Source organism: Dicentrarchus labrax, unplaced genomic scaffold, assembly GCF_905237075.1.
Source record: "Dicentrarchus labrax unplaced genomic scaffold, dlabrax2021, whole genome shotgun sequence".
Classification (NCBI taxonomy): domain Eukaryota; kingdom Metazoa; phylum Chordata; class Actinopteri; family Moronidae; genus Dicentrarchus; species Dicentrarchus labrax.
This window is the reverse complement of record NW_026136706.1, coordinates 2169965-2190295: the sequence shown is the minus strand read 5'-3', so window position 1 is coordinate 2190295 and position 20331 is coordinate 2169965. Positions and strand designations below refer to the sequence as shown.

Below are 20331 nucleotides of genomic sequence, written 5' to 3'. Positions count from 1 at the left end.
CTAATTTTTAGGATGAAAAGTAAACATATCAGAACTAAAGACTATACAAAAACTCTGCACCAGCTGAAGTGTTTTTGTTCAATATTCACCAATAAATGATTAATCTGCTGATTATTTTTGCGGCCAATAATCAGCTAATCGTTTAGTCTACACTGGAACCTAATTATTTTTGGCATTATTGCTTAGAAAATGACTTCAGTGGTGTTTCAGCTCTAATTCCATACCATGAATTTAATTTACACTAATCACATTAGTCTAAAAAGGTAATGGATCTGCTTTAGGGTCTTTTGTGGTCTAGTAGTTTTTGTTAGTGTGCGCAGCAGTAGCTGATGGGATTGTTTGTGTTCAACAGGAAGGAGTATGTTTCCTGTCACCTGGAGGTTGAAAGCAGCCTTCACGCCGATGCCGGACAGTACAAAGTGACTCTGGAGAACAAACTAGGAGCTGCCAGCGCCACCATCAACGTCAAAGTCATCGGTATGTAATCACACAGACGTCAGTCTCCTGGCCTCTGAGCTGCAGATTACTCTTTAACTGTCTCTGTCGCTCTGTCTTCAGGTCTTCCTGGTCCCTGTAAGGAAATCCTGGCCTCTGACATCACAAAGAGCTCCTGCAAAGTTACTTGGGATCCTCCAGACTACGATGGCGGCAGCCCGATTCTTCACTACGTCCTGCAGGTCCAAGATAGCAGCATGGTTTTAAACCTGACATTCTTATTTTTCTATTTGTATTATTATTATTTTTTCTGTTCTGTTGTATCTTGAGCAGCTGTAATTTACCCAGTGTGGGATCAATAATCTTATCCGATCAGGACCTGGGTTTGAAAGAAACTATTGCTGTCAAACGATTAAAATATTTAATCGCGATTAAACACATTAATGTCATAGTTAACTCGCAATTAATCGCACATTTTTATCTATTCTAAATGTCCCTTGATTTCTTTTTGTCCCATTATTTTTTCACATTTTAATGCTCTTATCAACATGGAAAAGTGGATCGGCGTGCTTTGTGCAAATGTTGTTTTTATTGAAACAACATTGGCATATACTGTAGTGTTCAATTTCACACTAACATTCTCACTTGGAGCAAATAATCTCTCACACAATGTAACACTGTCCATCAATAAAAGGGTGAAAAAAATACTTTGTCACACAAACAGCCCCTTCAACAGCCCTTTCTAAGGGATCAAAACAGGGCGATACAAAATAAAATTACAAAGTGCAATGTAAGGTAAACTAGGACTCAGCCTATAGTGCAGTTAAACCATGGCTTAATACTTTCCTCAAGTTTTCTTTGAACATAGCAGTCAGGCTACTGCTCTTTATTCACCAGAGGCTCAACCCAGCCTCTTATTTCAGAAAGAATGAACATTAACGGTTACCAATAAAAGGTAAGCCTACTACTTCTTTGCTTTGAGCCAGTTACTCAAACAGACAAGCCTGTTGACATTTTCAGACAACAAGGAATCCATCCATTTCGGCGTCTCGCGCTCGCCATCCACTCAAAACGTAACGTCTACTACTCTTAAACAAGTGTGTGCGGCGTGCCTGTTGTTTTGTTTTCGGTCTAGCTAGATCTAGCCGGTGTGGTGTTGTAGTTTTTCTAACGTTACTAGTTGTTGCAACAGCATGTGAAAAAAACTACAAAGCGTGCTAGGCGTTAATCTCGTGATAAAAAAATTGACGCCGTTAAAATGGGTTTGCGTTATGCTGTTAATAACGGGTTAAACTGACAGCACTAAAAGAAACAGATTTTTCTTTTGTTTATTTGTTTGTTTGTGTGTGCAGCGGCGTGAGGCCGGGAGGAGGACGTATGTCAACATGATGTCCGGAGAGAACAAGGTGAGCTGGAACGTGAAAGACCTCATCCCCAATGGAGAGTACTACTTCAGAGTCCAGGCTGTCAACAAGATCGGAGGAGGAGAGTTTGCTGAGCTCCGCAACCCCGTCATTGCTGAGGACCAGAAACGTATGAAAACATTTCCTGTTTGATATAATGCAAGAAAATGTATTTTGTATTAATTGTTAAAGAGCCACACTGGCACTTTTACAAATAAGTTTGCGGTCAGTCAAACCGAAATCCGTCTCTCGTCCCAGATGCTCCTGACCCACCGGTGGACGTGGAGACCCATAACCCCACATCAAGCACCATCACTCTGACTTGGAAGCCACCCATGTACGACGGTGGCGCCAAGATCATGGGCTACGCCCTGGAGAAGCAGCAGAAGGGAGAGGACAAGTGGGAGAGGTGCAACGACTTCCTGGTGCCTGTTCTGTCCTACACCGTCAGAAGGCTGACGGAGGGCAAGAACTACTCCTTCAGAGTCAAAGCCGAAAACGCCGCCGGGGTTAGCGAGCCGTCACGCAACACGCTATTCGTCAAAGCGTCAGACAGCATCGGTAAGGATGACATCAGTTCTTGAAGACCTCAAAAAAAATGTTTTACTGTCTCATTGCAAGGCAAATGTATTCCTGTAAACTGCCTGTAAAGTCCCGCCCCTTTTTGCTCTGGCTCCAATAACAGTTGAGCAAGCCTCAGTCAGAACCTGTATCGTGAACTTGAAACAAAAGACATAAAAGCAATAAACACAACTTAAGAAGCTGTTTTAAAGGTTGTGTGTCACAGTTCTCATTACAGCAAGCAAATGTTTTGTAGATGTTTCTTTAATAATAATGCTGCTGTGCAGTTTTCAGCTGTATGTTTTGTTAATTCTAATTTTTCGTTCTCTCTCAGATCCTCCGAAGGTTTTCCTGAGTGGCAGCCTGCAGTCCGGTCTCAGCGTAAAGCGAGGCTGTGAGATCTGCCTGAACGCCAACATTTCTGGCGCCCCTTACCCTCAGATCACCTGGTACTGGAACAACCAGGTGATCCGGCCTGAGCCGCTCCGCAAGAGGCCCGAAAAACCCCTGAAGAAGAAGGTAGAGAAGAAGGAAGAGAAGAAAGAAGAGGAGAAGAAGGAGGAGGGAGAGGCCGAGAAGAAAGAAGAGCAGGCTGGAGAGGTGAAGGAAGGAGAAGAGAAGAAGGAAGGAGAGGAGAAGAAAGAGGAGAAGAAGGAAGAGGAGAAGAAGGAGGAGGAGAAGAAGGAAGAGGAGGCAGCAGCGCCTGAGGTGGAGGAGACCGACTACCCGACGATAAACGAACGTCTGACCATCAACAACAGCCACAGGGGCGAGTCCTCTGTGGTCATCAAGGACTCGATCCGCGCCGACCACGGTGTCTACATGGTGAAGGTGGAGAACGACCACGGCATCGCCTCGGCAACCTGCGAGGTCAACGTGCTCGGTGAGAATTCTTCTTTTTTCTGTGTTTAATGTCAGAAAAAAAATACATATCCATGCATTTCTAAAAACATACACAACTTTTAATGAAAAAAAGAATGAATTATCCTAAAAATGCACTACATTTACATCCCGGTACATATATCCCGGTATATATAGGAATTAGGGGTACATAACTAGAGCTGAAACAATTTGTCAATAAATCTTATTTATATATTTTGATAATTGTTTAATCAATTAAGCCATTTTTCAAGTAAAAATACCAAATATTGTTTTGTCTATTGATTGGACAAAACAAGCCATCAAGCTTCAGGAAATGATGATGAGAATAATAATTTTCCCTTTTTTATGATATGTTATAGACAAAATTATTTATTGATTAATTGAGAAAATAGCAGATTTGCCATTTTTGAAATTAGAAATTTGTGATTTTTAACATATTTAGGTAAATTACTCAATAAAATAAGTGATTATGAGTTTCAACAGCAGACATGTGAAATTAAATTATGAAATGAAGTATGAATAAATTATGGCGTACCCCTGGGACCCATCCTCGGACCTCTCCTGTTCAGATGTATACAGACGATACTGTAATTTATGCAACTAAAAATCAAGCTGTTTCTAAACTCAGTGCAACGATTAATGTAAATGTAACTAAATGGCTTGATGGTTCACACATATTACTTAATGTAAAGAAAAAAATGTCTTTACAAAGGCACACTGTATATAATCCCATGTCTGGACAGATCATCCAAGTAGTCCTCGTTCAAACATTTATAGTATCCTCCAATATAAAGACCTACTGTAGCTTTTAGATATTTCATTTCATTCTTTTTTCTGTCTGCAGATACTCCTGGGCCTCCTGTGAACTTCAAATTTGAGGAAGTGAGGAAGAACTCTGTTATCTGCAAGTGGGATCCTCCTCTGGACGATGGCGGCAGTGAGATCCTCAACTACACTCTGGAGAAGAAGGACAACTCAAAGCTGGAGATCGGCTGGAGCTGCGTCACCTCCACACTGAGAGGTTGCCGCTACCTGGTGCCCAAACTCATCGAGAAAAAGGAGTACATCTTCAGGGTTGTGGCTGAGAACAAGTTTGGTGCTGGTCCATACTGCATCTCCAAACCACTCATCGCCAAGAATCCTTTCGGTATGGTATTATTTATTATTACTCCTGTTTATGCCAAGTCTGTTTTACATATGTGACTTTTGCTTTAACAAATACATTTTCAAATAGTTATTAATAAATTCTTCTTACTGAAAGCTTACATTGTTTGTGAGTATCTATAATATTACATTTTTTTTGCTTACCCTGTGTGGTAAATCACTACTTAACTTATGTAGACTTGCCACTGTTGTTAGCTTACTACTCACTCCCTAATAATATATTTTTTTCTGGCATTAAAAGGGCAAAAAAAAACATGGAAAAAAACAAAGAAGAAAACTCAACATGAATCGAGTCTGACTTAATTTTTTTCTGCTGTCTCTTCCGTTCGTTCTCCTCAGAACCTCCTGAGGCTCCTGACAAGCCGGAGATTGATGACATTACAGCCCACAGCATGCTGGTCACATGGAACGAGCCAAACGACAACGGCAGCCCCATCTTGGGATACTGGGTGGAGCGCCGTGAGATCAACAGTTCGCACTGGGCACGTGTCAACAGGTGGGGAAACACAAAGACTTTATTTTCTCTATTGAGACTCACACTCAAAAAGTTGGTATTGACTTAATTTTACTAAAAATATATTTGCCAGTTTTCTGAATGTTCCCTTCTGTCCTGCTCTTCAGGAACATCGTCAATGACACTGAGCTGAATGTTGAAGGTCTACTGGAGGGTCTGACTTACATCTTCAGGGTGGCGGCTGAAAACCAAGCCGGACCTGGAAAGTTCAGTCCCCCCTCCGAACCCAAGACAGCCCAGGCTCCGATCCGTACGTAAACTGTTTAATACTTGTGTTCAGTATGACTCTGATTAAATACTGCTATAGACAGTACTCAGAAAACTCGAATCATGAACAGGATGAATTATGTCCATCGAAATATAGTCAGTCCCAGAGTTAACATGTACCATCTATGTTTATTTGACACTTCAGTACCTCCTGGACCTCCAGTTGCCCGAGTGGTGACAACCACCGACCACTCCATTGACGTGGAATGGGACCCACCTGTTGACAACGGTGGAGGAGACATCCTGGGATACCACGTGGATAAGGTCAGATCAAGTCACTTGATACTTTTTCAGCTTTACTTACATTTGTTTTCAGCCTCCTACCTCGCAGTAGCTGCAGATTCAAATGTGATGAATCAGACTTTCTCAACTCAAGAACCTAACTGTCTTGATTTCAATTGAGACAAATGTTTGCTCTCCGGTGTTCTTCAGGCCGTGGCTGGGAGCAAGGACTGGTCCAGGTCTACAGAACGTCCCTGGAAGAACCGCGCCTTCACTGTCTATGGAGTTCGTGAGGGAGCCAAGTATCTGGTCAGAGTCATTGCCTGCAATGCTGCTGGAGAGGGAACACCAGGATTCACAGAGTCTGTGTTCGTCAGGAATCCTGCAGGTCAGTAGAAGAAAATAAAGAGACTGAAATTGGGATCGCTAGATCAATTGCTGTCTGATTCAATGTCAATGGAAATCTTAAAGCTTTTTTTGTCGTTGTTGGCTTACCTCCTTGGCTGCTGATTGCCTTCCACAGAGGTGCCTCTGATTGAACTGGAACTGTCCATCAAGAATGGTGTGATAATCAGAGCTGGAGAGATACTCCGTGTACCTGCTACAGTCACAGGTAAACCATACCCGTCCATCACCTGGACCAAAGACGATGCCAAACCTGACAAAGACCGTGTGGAGATCCTCACTGAGGGCAACGACAGCGTTGTTTCAATCAAGAAAGCTCAGAGGAAGGACAGTGGCAAATACCACATCTCTGCTTGCAACCCCAGTGGCATTAAGGGTGCTTCCATCAGAGTGGAGGTCATGGGTGAGTGGAAGTTGAGGAATACAGGGCGGGACTTAATAATAAGACTTGACAGTTAACTTGCAATTAATTGATGCTATGAAATAAAAATGAACACAGAGGGATTATTTTGTTTTACTTTCAGATGTCCCCGGACCCATCACAGACCTGAAGCCTGTTGTTGTCACTCGCAAGATGATCTTCTTGAACTGGGATGACCCAGAGGATGACGGAGGTAGCGACCTGACCGGCTTCATTGTGGAGCGAAGAGATGCCAAGATGCACACATGGAGGCAGCCTGTTGAAACTGCCTCATCCAAGTGTGAATGCGTGGGCATAATGGAGGGACAGGAGTACTTCTTCCGGGTCATCGCCAAGAACAAGTATGGCATGGGCCCGCCCGTTGAGCTGGGACCCATTAAGGCTGTGGACCCACAGGGTGAGTCCTAAAATTGCTTGATTTTGATTCGGAAATAAATGTCTAGTATTATTCCTTGCGAGGAGTCTGAAGACTTCAGAAGTAATCTTGGTAGAAAATTGGATTTCTACTTACTAATCATTGTTGTTGTGGTTATGCAGGCCCACCATCATACCCCGAGAAGTTCCACTACACTGAACGCACCAAGAACTCCATCACATTTTCTTGGAAGCCACCACGTAATGATGGTGGCAGCCCTGTCATCGGCTACTTTATTGAGAAGAAGAGGCAGGACCAGCAGGCCTTCGAGCCCTGCAACACAGTGATTTGCCCCAACATGACCATGACCGTGGAGGGTCTGGAGGAGGACTGGATGTATGAGTTCAGGATCAAATGCGCCAACCTAATCGGAGAGAGCGAGCCATCCATCCCGTTAACTGTGGTCATCCAAGACGATGAAGGTAAGACTGAATGTTTGAAATAGTCTGTTTCTTTATTCAAGAAAGAAAAAATTTGATGAAATTATTACAGATGCTAATGGTGCACACTAGCGTTTTTCACTTTGTGCTGATTTGTTCCTATCCTTCTCAGTGTCTCCTGAGGTCCACATGCTGAAGCACTTCAAGGGCGACTCCATTACCGTGAAGAAGGGTGAGCCCATTGAGATCCCTGCTGATGTCCTCGGCCTGCCCATCCCCAAGGTCGAGTGGACCAAGGATGACGTACTGATTGACACGCCCACCGAGGCTCTGCTGATAGAGACAGTAGATACTGGCAGGATGAACTGCAAGACCACACTGTCCATCCCAACAGCCAACAGAAGGGACCGTGGCAGCTATACTGTGTCTGCCTCCAACAACATGGGCTCAGCCAAGCACACCATCTTTGTCATGGTTCTAGGTAGGTTGAAACATGTCACTGACTCAATCAAAGACAGAAAAGACAGGATGTGTTTATTAGTATTTACAATATAGTATGTACTAAATGTATTTTGCTCTCCTCAGACCGGCCACTTCCACCCAGGAATATCACAGTGTCTAACATTAGGGCAGAATCTTGCTACCTCCAGTGGGACGCACCACTGGATAATGGTGGCAGCGAACTAACCAACTACATTGTTGAGAGGAAGGACGTGGTAACAGAGGAGCCAGAGCTGGAAGAGGGACAGGAAGCTCCTCCGGAACCACAGTGGGTGGAGGTTACCAACAGCATAATTGAGAAGAAATACGGGGTATGTCTTCATAACAACAACAATAATGATAATGATAACGGGATTGTCATAGGCCTGTAAAGCCCTTACCCCTTTACTCTAATGGTAACTCCACCTCCCCCTCCCTCAGGTATGGAACCTAGAGACCAACAAGACCTACCTGTTCCGGGTCAGAGCCGAGAATCGCTACGGCAAATCTGACCCCTGCTCAACAGAAGAAGTCCAGATCACAGATCCATTTGGCCTTCCCGGGCCACCGGAGAAACCAACCGTTGCAGAATACTCCAAGACCTCCATGACCCTAAACTGGGAGCCACCCAGGGACAACGGCGGCTCTATGATTATTGGTTACTGGCTGGAGAAGAGGGAGAAAGGCACCGACTACTGGGCCAGAGTCAACAAGATGCCGGTTACCAAGAGGGGCATGAAAGGCTGGGAATACCAGGTAAGCTGCTATGGGGTTGTTTCTGTGTTAGCATAGAATTTATTTTTCAAATTGAATTTAAATTATTGCCTTAGTGTTTACAGCTCCAAATTTCACTGATTAAAGAAACGTCTTTGTAGTGTAAGATCTGAAATTTGTGAACCTTCTACAAAGAACCTCAGGATATACCCAAGCAGACCTTTAGAAAGGATGGTCCTTCATAGACCTTTAGGCTGGTGTGGTAGAGACCTTTGGGAAGGTCCATCACAAACTTTTAGTAAATTCCATTATAGCCCTTAAAAAGGGTATGTCAAAGACCATTAAGAAGGTCCTTTGAGACCTTCAAGATGATCTCTCACAGACCCTTAGGATGATCCCTCACAGACCTTCAGAACGGAAGGTCACAGTCCTTTAGGAATGTCTATTGAATCCCCTCATCTTTTTTGTGTCTCTCAGGTGACTCGTCTGTTTGAAGGAACAGAGTATGAGTTCAGGGTTGCTGCCTGCAACTCTGCAGGAACTGGACCATTCAGTGGACCTTCCGACTCTGCCTTCGCTGTCGATCCAATCAGTGAGTACAAAGCAACAGCCTTCTCCTAATAGTTCTACATAGTCCTACATAAATCCTTCTTCCTCTGTATTTTGAAAGATGATAAGTTAGATTTTCCTTGGACACTATTTTTACAAACTGCTGCTCTCCCCTCCAGCTCCTCCAAGCATGCCCGCTGCTCCTGAGGTGGTCGATAAGACAAAGTACAGTGTCACCCTGTCCTGGAAGCCACCAGAGAGGGACGGAGGAAGCCCCATCAAGGGTTACATCATCCAGATCCAGGGTGAGGGCACATCAGAGTGGATGAGTGTGAACGACCCAGAATCACCGCACCCCACCACTGAGTTCACTGTGCCCAACCTCCGTGCGCTGAAACGCCACCGCTTCAGGATCATCGCTGTCAACGATATCGGCGAGTCCGACCCCAGCCCCCGCACTAGCGAGGTTCTGATTGAAGACGTCCAGCGTATGTCCTACTTTAAAGTCTTTAAAGTAACTTTCATCATTGTCTGAAGGTATTTCTATCCTTTACTGATGTTTCCTCCAATATTTCTTACTCTATAGTTGCACCTTCCATCAATATTGACGTAGTCGTAGATGATCTGCTGTGCATCCGTGCTGGAGATCCAATCAGGATCCCCGCCACCATCAAGGGCCGCCCTGCTCCCAAAGTAACCTGGGACTTTACTGGCAAAGCCAAGTCCCACAAGAAGAACAAACTGCACACACTGCCTGTGGATTCCGAGGTGAGACCCAACACAGCAACACAATGATTCCAGCAAAATCTCCTTTTCACTATACTTTTATGTGATAAAACAATGTGTTTGTGAAGCAATGTTCAGTAAAGGATTTCATACAACCAACCAATACAAAGAAAGAATGTAATTATAACACTCCTGCTTTTGATTTTTAAATTATATGTTTAAAAGGATACTATATTCTATAAAGATCAGTTGTGATCATGTTTTATGGATTTTAGTCTTATTTTCTCATTTTCTTTTTTGTGTATTCAGATTGAGTCCACTGACACCACGTCCATTGTGACAGTCCCTGTTAGTCTGAGGAGCCATTCTGGACGTTACACCATCACTGCCAAGAACAAGTCCGGACAGAAACACGTCAATGTCAGAGTCATCGTCCTTGGTATGTCTATGTTGTTTGTATACAGACCTGGACCTTGCATACATCCCTAAATTGTTGCACTTCAAACCTGAGTTGTTTTTTTCTCTAAATGAATCACAGTGGCAGAGTCTTATGATGGTATGTTGGGGTCATTGTTTTGTTGCTTTTGGATCTTTTTGACTGTAATTCTTTCCTGGGGGCAGACGTCCCTGGAGCTCCAAAGGAGCTGAGGGTTACTGACATCACCCGTGCGACAATGAGGCTTATCTGGAAACTCCCTGACACTGACGGAGGAGAGAGAATCAAGAGCTACTTTATTGAGAAGAAATGTATCACTGACAAGGCCTGGACAAAGGTAAACATTACTCAGTCCATTTCTCAATTTGTCTCAATTTGTTCATGATATACATCCACCAGGATGTGATTAGCCTAGCTTAACACAAAGACTGAAAGCTAGGACAACTGCTAAGCCTAGCTTAATCAAAACCAAACACTTTACAACTTAACAAAATGTCTGTGGTCTATTAAAGGAAATATTGAGTATTTTTGTGATTTATTAACTTATGGATTGATTGATTTGTCATCAGGTGAATGCAGCCTGTGCCAGCCAAGCCTACGTGGTTCCAGGCCTGCTAGAAGGTCAGGACTACCTGTTCAGGGTCCGAGCTGAGAACAGACTTGGATTCGGCCCATTCACTGTCACCACTGAACCTGTCCGGGCCAGAGACCCCATCTGTAAGGACAGACCTACTATTCCAACTACATACATACAGCAAAAACTCTCAAAAACTCACTGGAATTGTCCTCACGCTAATCTTCCTCTGCCTCCTCCTCAGACCCACCCGACCCCCCCACCAAGGTGAAGGTCAACCTGGTGACAAAGAACACCGTTACATTGACCTGGGAGGCTCCCAAAAACAATGGTGGCTCTCCAGTGAAGCATTACATCATTGAGCGTTTGAGCTGGGACACCAGTGGCAAGGAGAAGGAGACCTGGAAGCAGTGCAACAAGAGAGAAGTGGAGGAACTCACCTTTGTGGTTGAGGACCTGAAGGAGGTCAGTCTTCAAAGGATCACCACCTCTCACTTTGCTACTTCCTGCCTTCATTAATTATTAATCATTAAGACATTATTGATTGTACTTACTGCTGTTGATCTACAGGGAGCAGAATATGAGTTCAGAGTAAAAGCTGTGAACGCTGCTGGACCCAGCCGACCCTCTGCCACCGCTGGACCCCTGGTCATCAAGGATCAGACATGTGAGTGATAGGCTGCTCAAAAACCTGTTTCATCTTCTTCAGCTCAAACTGTACAAGCACAAGTTAAATATTTTCATATCGCAGTGGACAGAAGTTTAAAATTGCATGTTTCTGATATACAAGTGGCTCATGAACATCTGGGACTGTGAGCCTCAGAAAGAATTTAAAACATATTAGCTATAAGCTGTTGGCCTTTGTTTCTGCAGGTGCTCCCACCATTGAGCTGCGTGAGGCCATGGAGGGTGAGGAGGGCTGTGATGTCAGCATTGTGGCGAAGGTGAGCGGCTGTCCGTTCCCCACACTCACCTGGCAGAAAGCCAGCCTGGCCAAACCTGAGGAGAAGGCTGCTGTCAAGTACGACCAGCACATCAACAAACTGGTGACCCAGGACAAGTGCACGCTGCTAATCCAGCAGGCCAGCAGGAACGACAGCGCCCTCTTCAGCCTGACGGCAAGCAACAGCCTGGGCACCGTCACCAAGGACATCAAGCTCTCCGTGCTTGGTGAAGAACACGAATACTTAACATGCCGTCATTTAAATGAAGTTTTATTGCTGGAATGATTAGTTTTTGTTAAGCTCCTCCCTCAAAAAAGTATTGTTCAATACATGGCGCTGTAGTAAGAAATGTTCACTGATACAGAAATGGGTTTTTCTGCACTGCAATAATTAGCATTTCCGGGTAGCTAGCTTACCACCTACAACAGTAACCGAACATTACTTATAATAATTAGCCAATTAGCTAGTTGTAGGGTTGTAAAAAAATAACCACATCCCACTCCTGGAGGATCTTCACTGATTATTTTGGATTTGAGGAAGTTTACACTCCAACAACTCCAGCTAACGTTAGTCGATATTGTCACGTTTGTAACATTAAAAGCAAACCCCTAGTAGTGAAGCATAAATCTAACCTCTGTCCTTCGTATCCAGTAAAAACACATTATATTACCAGAGACCAAAATCTTTATGCTTAATCATAAAACCAATGTGACTCACCCTCTCTCCCTCCCTCCCCCTGCAGGACCTCCCGGCCCTCCTGTCGCACCCCTCAAGTTCACTGAGGTGTTTGCGGAGAGGATTGGCCTGGCCTGGAACCCTCCCGCAGACGATGGTGGATCCAAGATCACCAACTACGTGGTTGAGAAGCGCGAGGAAAACAGGAAGTCCTGGGTCCATGTCTCCAATGACCCCAAGGAATGCGCCTACGTGGTGACACGCCTCACTGAGAACCACGAGTACGAGTTCAGAGTCATGGCCCAGAACAAGTTCGGAGTTGGGCCTCCGCTGGTCAGCGAGCCGGAGAAAGCCAGAAACCTCTTCAGTAAGTTTACTTGTCAGATTATAGATATTATATTAGTTAGAAGTTATTACTGAGATTATTATTTGTTATTTTAAACAGTCAAAGTAAAACAGATTATTGATGACTGTCCCGTCCTCTTGCAGCCGTCCCGGGTCAATGTGAGAAACCAACCGTGACTGACGTCTGTCTGGAGTCGATGACCGTCAACTGGGATGAGCCCAAGTACGATGGCGGCTCCTCCATCACCGGCTACATCATCGAGAAGAAGGAGACCACCTCCAAGCGCTGGGCCCGCGTCAACCGCGACCCGATCCGAGCGCTGCCACTGGGCAACAACTGGGACGTCACCGGCCTGTTGGAAGGCGCCATGTACCAGTTCAGAGTCATTGCTGTCAACGCTGCTGGCTGTGGTCTGCCCAGCCTGCCCTCCGACCCTGTACTCTGCAGAGACCCCATCAGTGAGTGCAGCGCCATTATTTCAGCTTTCATTTTATTATTAAAGAGACAGGTTCTTCAAGCTCAATAAAGTACATGATCTTGTAACATGATCATGTAAATATATTAAATTATGACTTCTAGAAGTCTGTTCTGATAATGTTGATAGAAAACTTACAGCATTTATCTGTGTGTGTGTGTGTGTGTGTGTGTGTGTGTGTGTGTGTGTGTGATCAGAGCCTCCTGGACCACCCATCCCGAAGGTGACGGACTGGACGAAGTCGACGGTGGAGCTGGAGTGGATCCCTCCTGTGTTGGACGGAGGGTCAAAGGTCACAGGCTACATTGTGGAGTACAAGGAGGTGAACAAGGAGGAGGAGGAGAAGAAAGCTCAAAGGAGGCTGCTGCTGAGTGACGCTGATGAGGAGAAGGAGCCCGAGGCCGAGGAGACATGGGAGAAGGTAAGAAAAACAAAACTGTAACAGCTCCAAATGTCTCATCCAGTTTTCTGTCACTCATTCCTTTACTGTGCAGTTTTTTCCTCACCTTAAATCCTACCATTACAGTAAAGTAGCTTCATAGTTTTAATATTCCTTTTTTTAGGGATCCCTTAAAAAATGAACAGATCAAACAAAAGCAAAAGCTCCTGAGCATTGCTGATTATTAGTTTTTGTCGCTTTCCAGGGGAAGGACACAGAGATCAGAGGAACCAAGTTCGTGGTGGCCGGTCTGAAGGAAGGCGGTCTGTACCGCTTCAGAGTCCTAGCTGTGAACGCCGCTGGAGTCGGAGAACCAGGATTCGTGGCTGAGCTGATCGAGGTCAAAGACAGAACAAGTAAGAATCTGATCCACATAAGAGCAGGAAGTCTGGACTTTTGTTTTTAGCACCAGGGGACACAGACAGAAATTATATATAGTTAACAGAAATGTACACAGTAAATAAATTTAAGGTTTGGATAGATTTCATATTTTAGTGTGGCAGTAATGTAATGCACTGGATCCATCAATTAATAACAATAACAGTAGAGAACAATTGATCTGTTGAGGCCAGATTCATGTGATTTTGCAAGAAGTAGGATCAAATTGATGATATAGTATTGTATTCTTTTGGTAGAAGAGTAAGAATAAAATACATACACTGTAAGAAAACGACACATTTTAATATGAAAAGGTAAAATCAGAAACAATATATTGGGATGTAAAAGCACAAATATCCATATTCCTAAAAGAACAAGACTAAAATAAATGACATCTTCTGGAGCCAGTTGACAAATTTTACGTCACCTCATCCTTCTCCAGTTCCTCCTGAGATGGACCTGGATGCCTCAGTGAAGGAGAAGATCGTGGTCCACGCCGGTGGCACCATACGCATCATCGCCTACGTGTCCGGCAAACCCGCGCCACAGATCACCTGGTGCCGTGACGACGCCGAGGTGCCCAAAGAGGCCGTGGTAGAGAAAACAGGCATATCCAATTCACTGATCATCAAGAACTGCAGGCGCCAACACCAGGGCATCTACACCCTGAGCGCCAAGAACGAAGGAGGAGAGAGGAAAAAGGCCGTCATTGTCGAGGTCCTGGGTGAGTCATCAGAGTCTTTAATAGTAAATAGAACAAGGAATCTGGTAAACCAAAAGGAGTATATTATTTACAGATGATTATTTTGTTCTGGTAAGAATTCCAAATAACGTTTGTATACAGTGGAAAAATTGGCAGGATTTTAAGAAATGAACACCAAATTAAAGTAAAACAAAATATATAATCTTCTGGAATCATTTAATTAACTCAAATGACAATAAAAGTAGAAAGTAGAAGTTGGAAAAGTTGAGAGAGTGTCTGAAATTAAATTTCTTTAACTAATAGTAGATAAGTAATGATGCTTGAAGCCACGTACAATTGATCAAATTAAAATGTAATATTATATGAGGTTAAGTTATAAACTATGGTTTATACATAGGATTACCAGGGGATGACACCACAGTAACACCACATCTTAACAAGTGACTTCAATCTGTTTTCCTACATATAAATGATGCACCAAGCTGCTTTACTTGACATGCAACTTCCCTCTGAGGTATGGATATATTTATTCAAACTGTCTTACCAGTCTCTGACTTTCTGTCCAATCCCTCCTCCCTCCAGACGTCCCCGGACCAGTCGGCCTTCCCTTTGCTGGCGAGAATCTGACCAACGACTCCTGCAAACTGACCTGGTACTCCCCTGAGGATGACGGTGGCTCTGCCATCACCAACTACATCATCGAGAAGAGGGAGTCGGACCGCATGGGCTGGACGTCGGTGTCATACACTGTCACAAGGAACAACGCTGTGGTGCAGGGACTCATTGACGGCAAGGGCTACTTCTTCAGGATCGCAGCCGAGAACATCATCGGAATGGGACCTTTCATCGAGACCGACAAAATGGTTCTCATCAAGGACCCTATCTGTAAGTCAGACACACATTATATCAATATGCAGTCAGTGAAAATGTCTGTACCGAATCCCTAAAGTAATGATCTTAAATTTGCATATCAGATCATTTCTATAGAATTATTTGAAAGTATTAAAGTATTTGTTTCATATGTTATTTTATAAGTTTTCTTACTACAAGGAACTTGTCACATTTAGTGTTTATTTATTATATTTAATTTTATTGAAGCCAATACAGCCTCGACAGTAGTTGAATAAAAGAAAATAGCTATAAAGAGCTTGTGTCTTCTGCAGCTGTCCCGGAGCGTCCAGAGGACTTGATTATTACCGCTGTTACCAAGGACTCCATCTCTGTCACCTGGAGACCGCCCAAGTACGACGGCGGTGCTGAGGTGACCGAGTACGTCCTCGAGTCCCGCATGATCGGCCGGGACACCTTTGTACGAATAGGTGCAGAGGACAAGCTGATGGACAAGAAGTTCACACTGACAGGGCTGAAAGATGGCTCGAGCCACGAGTTCAGAGTCTCTGCCATCAACCAGGTGGGGCAGGGCAAAACGTCCTTTGCCACCAAACCTGTCCAGTGCAAGGACGAGCTTGGTGAGTGATGCAACACGACAACAACATAATTTATTTTATTAAAAAGATGAAACCTGTTTGACTGAAACAACATACTGTGTTTTACCCGTGCAGTCAATGGAAAATGAAGATGACCTTTCTCTTAGCTTTATGATGCATTTGATAACTGGTCAAATTTTGGGAAACAAAAAGCGACATATACATACATACATTTTAAGTTAGCAAATGTTGGCAAAATGATAGCAAATTAGCTAGCTAATCCATAATTAGTAATCATTAGCTAGCAAGTTACATCTGATAGCTAATAGCAAAATGGGATGTGATTGGCTCGCTAACATTAGCTAACTTAAGATGTGACTATATACAGTATATGTCCCTTTTATTTTTGAACCATCTTCAAAATGTGGTTGTCTTTTTTTAACATAGATTAGCTTAGCACGTAGCATATCTAAGTACAAAGAATAAGGAAGTTGACCGAGGTTCCAAAAGGTGCGGGACTTAGAAAGGGTTATAGACTGAAATTCTGAACGATAACACTAGTGAGTCATTACTCATATATACTGCATCAAAAACATCACATATGCATAATAAAAAAGGAGTAATGTATAAAATGTCTAACTGTTGTCGACCCTCAGAACCACCTACTCTGGACCTGGACTTCAGGGACAAGATGATGGTGAAGGTAGGAGACAGCTGCACACTGTCGGGACGCTACACTGGAAAACCCACCCCGGCTATCACCTGGACGAAGAATGATGAGGAGCTGAAGGCGGATGAGGAGATCGGCCTCCACAGCACCGGCCACCACCTCAGCCTCAACATCAGCAAGGCCAAGAGAGAGCACAGTGGCCGCTACTGCGTCAGCGTGGAAAACGCCGCCGGACCTCGCACAGGAATCTGCACCATCACCGTGGTTGGTGAGTCGCTGCTCCACTCAAGCTCAAAGCAAATTAACGGACTTCTCATGGATGTTTTAGTGTCAGCACTGAAGGATTTCGTATGTACAACAAGATATATTGAGCACTTCAGCACCTAAAAGCTGAAAGGAATGTCATTGACAAATCTGCAGCAATATTTCTATCACTCCTCAGATTATTAAGCAAGATATGAGGGATAACATAGTTGGGAAATAAAAACTCAATATGACTTGAAATTCAAAATTCAATTGATGGACAAAAAACGATATCAGTGCCATACTCCAATATAATTCCAGATTTTTAAACCAAATGATATTCAAAGTGTAAAAACATAGAAAGTCACCTGTATAAATGCTTCCTCCTGTCAGACCGTCCTCAGCCTCCGGAGGGCCCCGTGGTCTTCAACGAGGTCTACAGGAACTACATGGTGATCTCCTGGAACCCTCCTCTGGATGACGGAGGCTGCGCTGTCTCCAACTACATCATCGAGAAGAGAGACACCAACAGAGACCTGTGGATGCCTGTCACCTCGTCCTGCACCAGGACCTCCTGCAAGGTGGGCAGATCAGCACTGAAATGCTCAGAGGAAAAGATTAACTTGAGATCACTTGAGGTCAACTATTTAATTTACCAAAAATTTTAAAGGCTTCACCAGCAAGAAAAGAGACTTAGGCAACCAACAACTGCAAACAGGCTCAACAACAATACATACTGTCATGTTCCAGATGCTGGTTATTTGTAGGTATAAAAATTGGTAAAATCCAGTGAATATTGGACTGATTTTATATAATGCATCAATACTAGTAATGTTACAATACATTTCTGTGTCAGAGTTTCAGAATTGATATGAAAACAATACTTTAAAACCCTTCTTTTAATTTAATAAAAGAGTTAAATATTCACAAATGTTACAAAGGTACAAGCAACTGTACAAGAATTAAAAGACAAATTTAAAGTTTTAGTTAGTCTTAAACTGAAATAAGGAACTATCTGATCTATTTCTGGACCGTCGACAATATTAGAAATTTGTGATTTAGATGTTTTATTTCAGATTGTTTTGATACTCAGTTCTATGGACACATTTTAATTGCCACTGAAAGAGTATTGAGAGTGAGAAACTCTTCAGTAACTCTTCAGTGCTGATGTTTGCATCCTGATGTCTGTTTTTTCAGGTGCCGAAGCTGATCGAGGGTCGTGAATACATCATCAGGATCATGGCTCAGAACATCTACGGCATTAGCGACCCCTTGCTGTCTGCAGAGACCAAGGCTAGAGACGTCTTCAGTAAGTCCTTACAAATAGACTAACACATAAACTGCCAAAGAGTCCATTCTGAAAGAGTTTTAACCAACAGCAGCAAGTAGTAAAGATGACAAGCAAGTTGTCTGACGAATGCAACTGTTTGGTTTCTATTACAGAGGTGCCCGACGCTCCTAAACAGCCCACAGTGAAGGAAGTTTACCACGACTCCGCCCTCATCAGCTGGGAGCCTCCTGCCGACGGAGGAAAACCAATCACAGGCTACATCGTGGAGAGGAAGGAGACCATGGCCAACAGGTACACAAACACACACACACAGCACTAGAAACCTATAGTTTCTAAGGGTCAGGGTCATGCTTTGGAGGTTTTCCAAGCACATGCAACTGGGAGGAGATACCGGGGGAGACACAGAATTCGCTGCAGGGATTATATATCTCATCTTGCCTGGGAACACCGAGAGGGACTGGAGAGAGGGAATACCCTGCTTAACCTGCTGTCACTTCAACCCGATTTAATGGAAGAACATGGACTGATGGATGAATAGATAATAGATTTGCTGAGAATGTTTCTGCTTTTAGGTGGGTTCGCTGCAACACAGAGAGAATCTTTCCGAAGGTGGAGTACTGGGTAACGGAGCTGCTGCAAGGTTGTGAGTACGAGTTCAGAGTCAGCGCTGAGAACGTGGTGGGAGCCGGAGACCCGAGCCCGCCATCCAAGCCCGTCTTCGCCAAAGATCCCATTGGTAAGTTCAGCTTTTAAAACATTTCATTTTTATTTTATTGCTATTACTGTGTGAACTCACTACAATAATTCCTCCCTCTCCTTTGCCACAGTGAAACCCGGTCCACCAGTGAAGTTCCAGACCATCGACTTTACCAAGGAATCTGTGACTCTGTCCTGGCAGCCTCCCACTGACACCGGCAGAGGAAAGATCTTAGGATATCTACTGGAGTTCCAGAAGGCTGGAGAGGAGGAGTGGAGCAAGGTGAGGCAGTTGTTCAATTAACATTACGGCTGCTGCCCAGAGGACCCCGTGATCTCTCTAAATCTTAAGTGAAATGTGATATGGAACTCTTGTCCTGCTGCCGTCCCCAGGTGAACCAGACTCCTGACTCCTGCCAGGAGACCAAATTTAAAGTGATCAACCTGGATGATGGTTCTCTGTACCGCTTCAGAGTCATGGCTGTCAACGCTGCTGGAGAGTCCGACCCGGCTAGCCTTAAGGAGCCAATCAGAGTGATGGACAGACTTGGTGAGTCATCAATATCTGAACCAGCTTGGAACTCTGATTTTAAGAAGTACTCCTTACATCAGATTCATTAATGATCAGCAATTCCCACTAATTCACCTGTAAATGTCTCTCACGTTCTTCTACACCCGTGTCCTCCCCTCAGAGCCCCCAGAGCTGATTCTGGACGCTGGAATGACCCGGGAGGTGAAGGCCATGGCTGGCACTCACATCACACTGATGGCCACTATCAATGGCGTTCCATTCCCCACCGTCACCTGGAAGAAGAATGACGCCGATGTGCCCACGAGGGCAGACATTGAGACAAACCAGGCAGGCACCAAGCTGGAGATGAGGTTCTGTAACCGTGGTGACTGTGGAGACTACACCCTCACTGTGGAGAACCCTGCTGGATCCAAGACTGCCACCTGCACCGTTCTGGTCTTTGGTAAGAATTTTTAGCTTGAATACATGAGCGTGATTCACTATCACACTAATACTATATTTGCTTTGATCAGTTGCTCTGTGATTGATATGTGACGTTCCTTTTCTGCAGACAAACCTGGTCCCATCCAGCACCTCCGGGTGTCTGACATCAGGTGTGACTCTGCCTACCTGTCCTGGAAGGACCCAGAGGACAACGGTGGTGCCCGCATCACAAACTTTGTGGTAGAGAAGAAAGACACTGCAGCCACTCAGTGGGTCCCTGTCTGCTCCACATCCAAGAAACGCAGCATGATGCTGAAGCACCTGATGGAGGGCACATCCTACTCATTTAGAGTTGCTGCTGAGAACCAGTACGGCCGCAGCGAATACATTGAGACGCCAAAGGCCATCAAGGCAATGAACCCACTCTGTGAGTTACAACACAGCAATCACTTAATCAGCCGATTACGTTGTACTGAGAATTGTGTTTTAACACATAGAAAACAAATACAAATATAATACTCACAGGATAAACCTCTTTTTT

At 44.2% G+C, this 20331-nt stretch overlaps 1 protein-coding gene across 4 annotated transcripts in view; it reads left to right on the top strand.

The window, feature by feature from the left end:
* Positions 1 to 20331, top strand: part of ttn.2 (titin, tandem duplicate 2) — a 211710-nt gene that overhangs the window by 129915 nt on the left and 61464 nt on the right. For all 4 annotated transcript variants that reach the window (XM_051402827.1, XM_051402826.1, XM_051402824.1 and 1 more), the window contains 41 exons: positions 353 to 477; positions 559 to 677; positions 1788 to 1968; positions 2097 to 2399; positions 2734 to 3282; positions 4126 to 4428; positions 4785 to 4941; positions 5067 to 5209; positions 5372 to 5490; positions 5659 to 5836; positions 5972 to 6256; positions 6378 to 6671; positions 6812 to 7111; positions 7242 to 7550; positions 7655 to 7881; positions 7991 to 8305; positions 8741 to 8855; positions 8992 to 9300; positions 9399 to 9580; positions 9848 to 9977; positions 10160 to 10311; positions 10544 to 10691; positions 10793 to 11013; positions 11119 to 11215; positions 11422 to 11718; positions 12235 to 12534; positions 12657 to 12971; positions 13186 to 13409; positions 13633 to 13783; positions 14248 to 14529; positions 15091 to 15393; positions 15672 to 15977; positions 16592 to 16873; positions 17242 to 17429; positions 18046 to 18157; positions 18292 to 18430; positions 18712 to 18875; positions 18967 to 19118; positions 19229 to 19385; positions 19528 to 19809; positions 19918 to 20217. In XM_051402827.1, the coding sequence (XP_051258787.1) occupies positions 353 to 477; positions 559 to 677; positions 1788 to 1968; positions 2097 to 2399; positions 2734 to 3282; positions 4126 to 4428; positions 4785 to 4941; positions 5067 to 5209; positions 5372 to 5490; positions 5659 to 5836; positions 5972 to 6256; positions 6378 to 6671; positions 6812 to 7111; positions 7242 to 7550; positions 7655 to 7881; positions 7991 to 8305; positions 8741 to 8855; positions 8992 to 9300; positions 9399 to 9580; positions 9848 to 9977; positions 10160 to 10311; positions 10544 to 10691; positions 10793 to 11013; positions 11119 to 11215; positions 11422 to 11718; positions 12235 to 12534; positions 12657 to 12971; positions 13186 to 13409; positions 13633 to 13783; positions 14248 to 14529; positions 15091 to 15393; positions 15672 to 15977; positions 16592 to 16873; positions 17242 to 17429; positions 18046 to 18157; positions 18292 to 18430; positions 18712 to 18875; positions 18967 to 19118; positions 19229 to 19385; positions 19528 to 19809; positions 19918 to 20217 (9215 nt within the window). The remainder of the gene's footprint in view (positions 1 to 352; positions 478 to 558; positions 678 to 1787; positions 1969 to 2096; positions 2400 to 2733; positions 3283 to 4125; positions 4429 to 4784; positions 4942 to 5066; positions 5210 to 5371; positions 5491 to 5658; positions 5837 to 5971; positions 6257 to 6377; positions 6672 to 6811; positions 7112 to 7241; positions 7551 to 7654; positions 7882 to 7990; positions 8306 to 8740; positions 8856 to 8991; positions 9301 to 9398; positions 9581 to 9847; positions 9978 to 10159; positions 10312 to 10543; positions 10692 to 10792; positions 11014 to 11118; positions 11216 to 11421; positions 11719 to 12234; positions 12535 to 12656; positions 12972 to 13185; positions 13410 to 13632; positions 13784 to 14247; positions 14530 to 15090; positions 15394 to 15671; positions 15978 to 16591; positions 16874 to 17241; positions 17430 to 18045; positions 18158 to 18291; positions 18431 to 18711; positions 18876 to 18966; positions 19119 to 19228; positions 19386 to 19527; positions 19810 to 19917; positions 20218 to 20331) is intronic.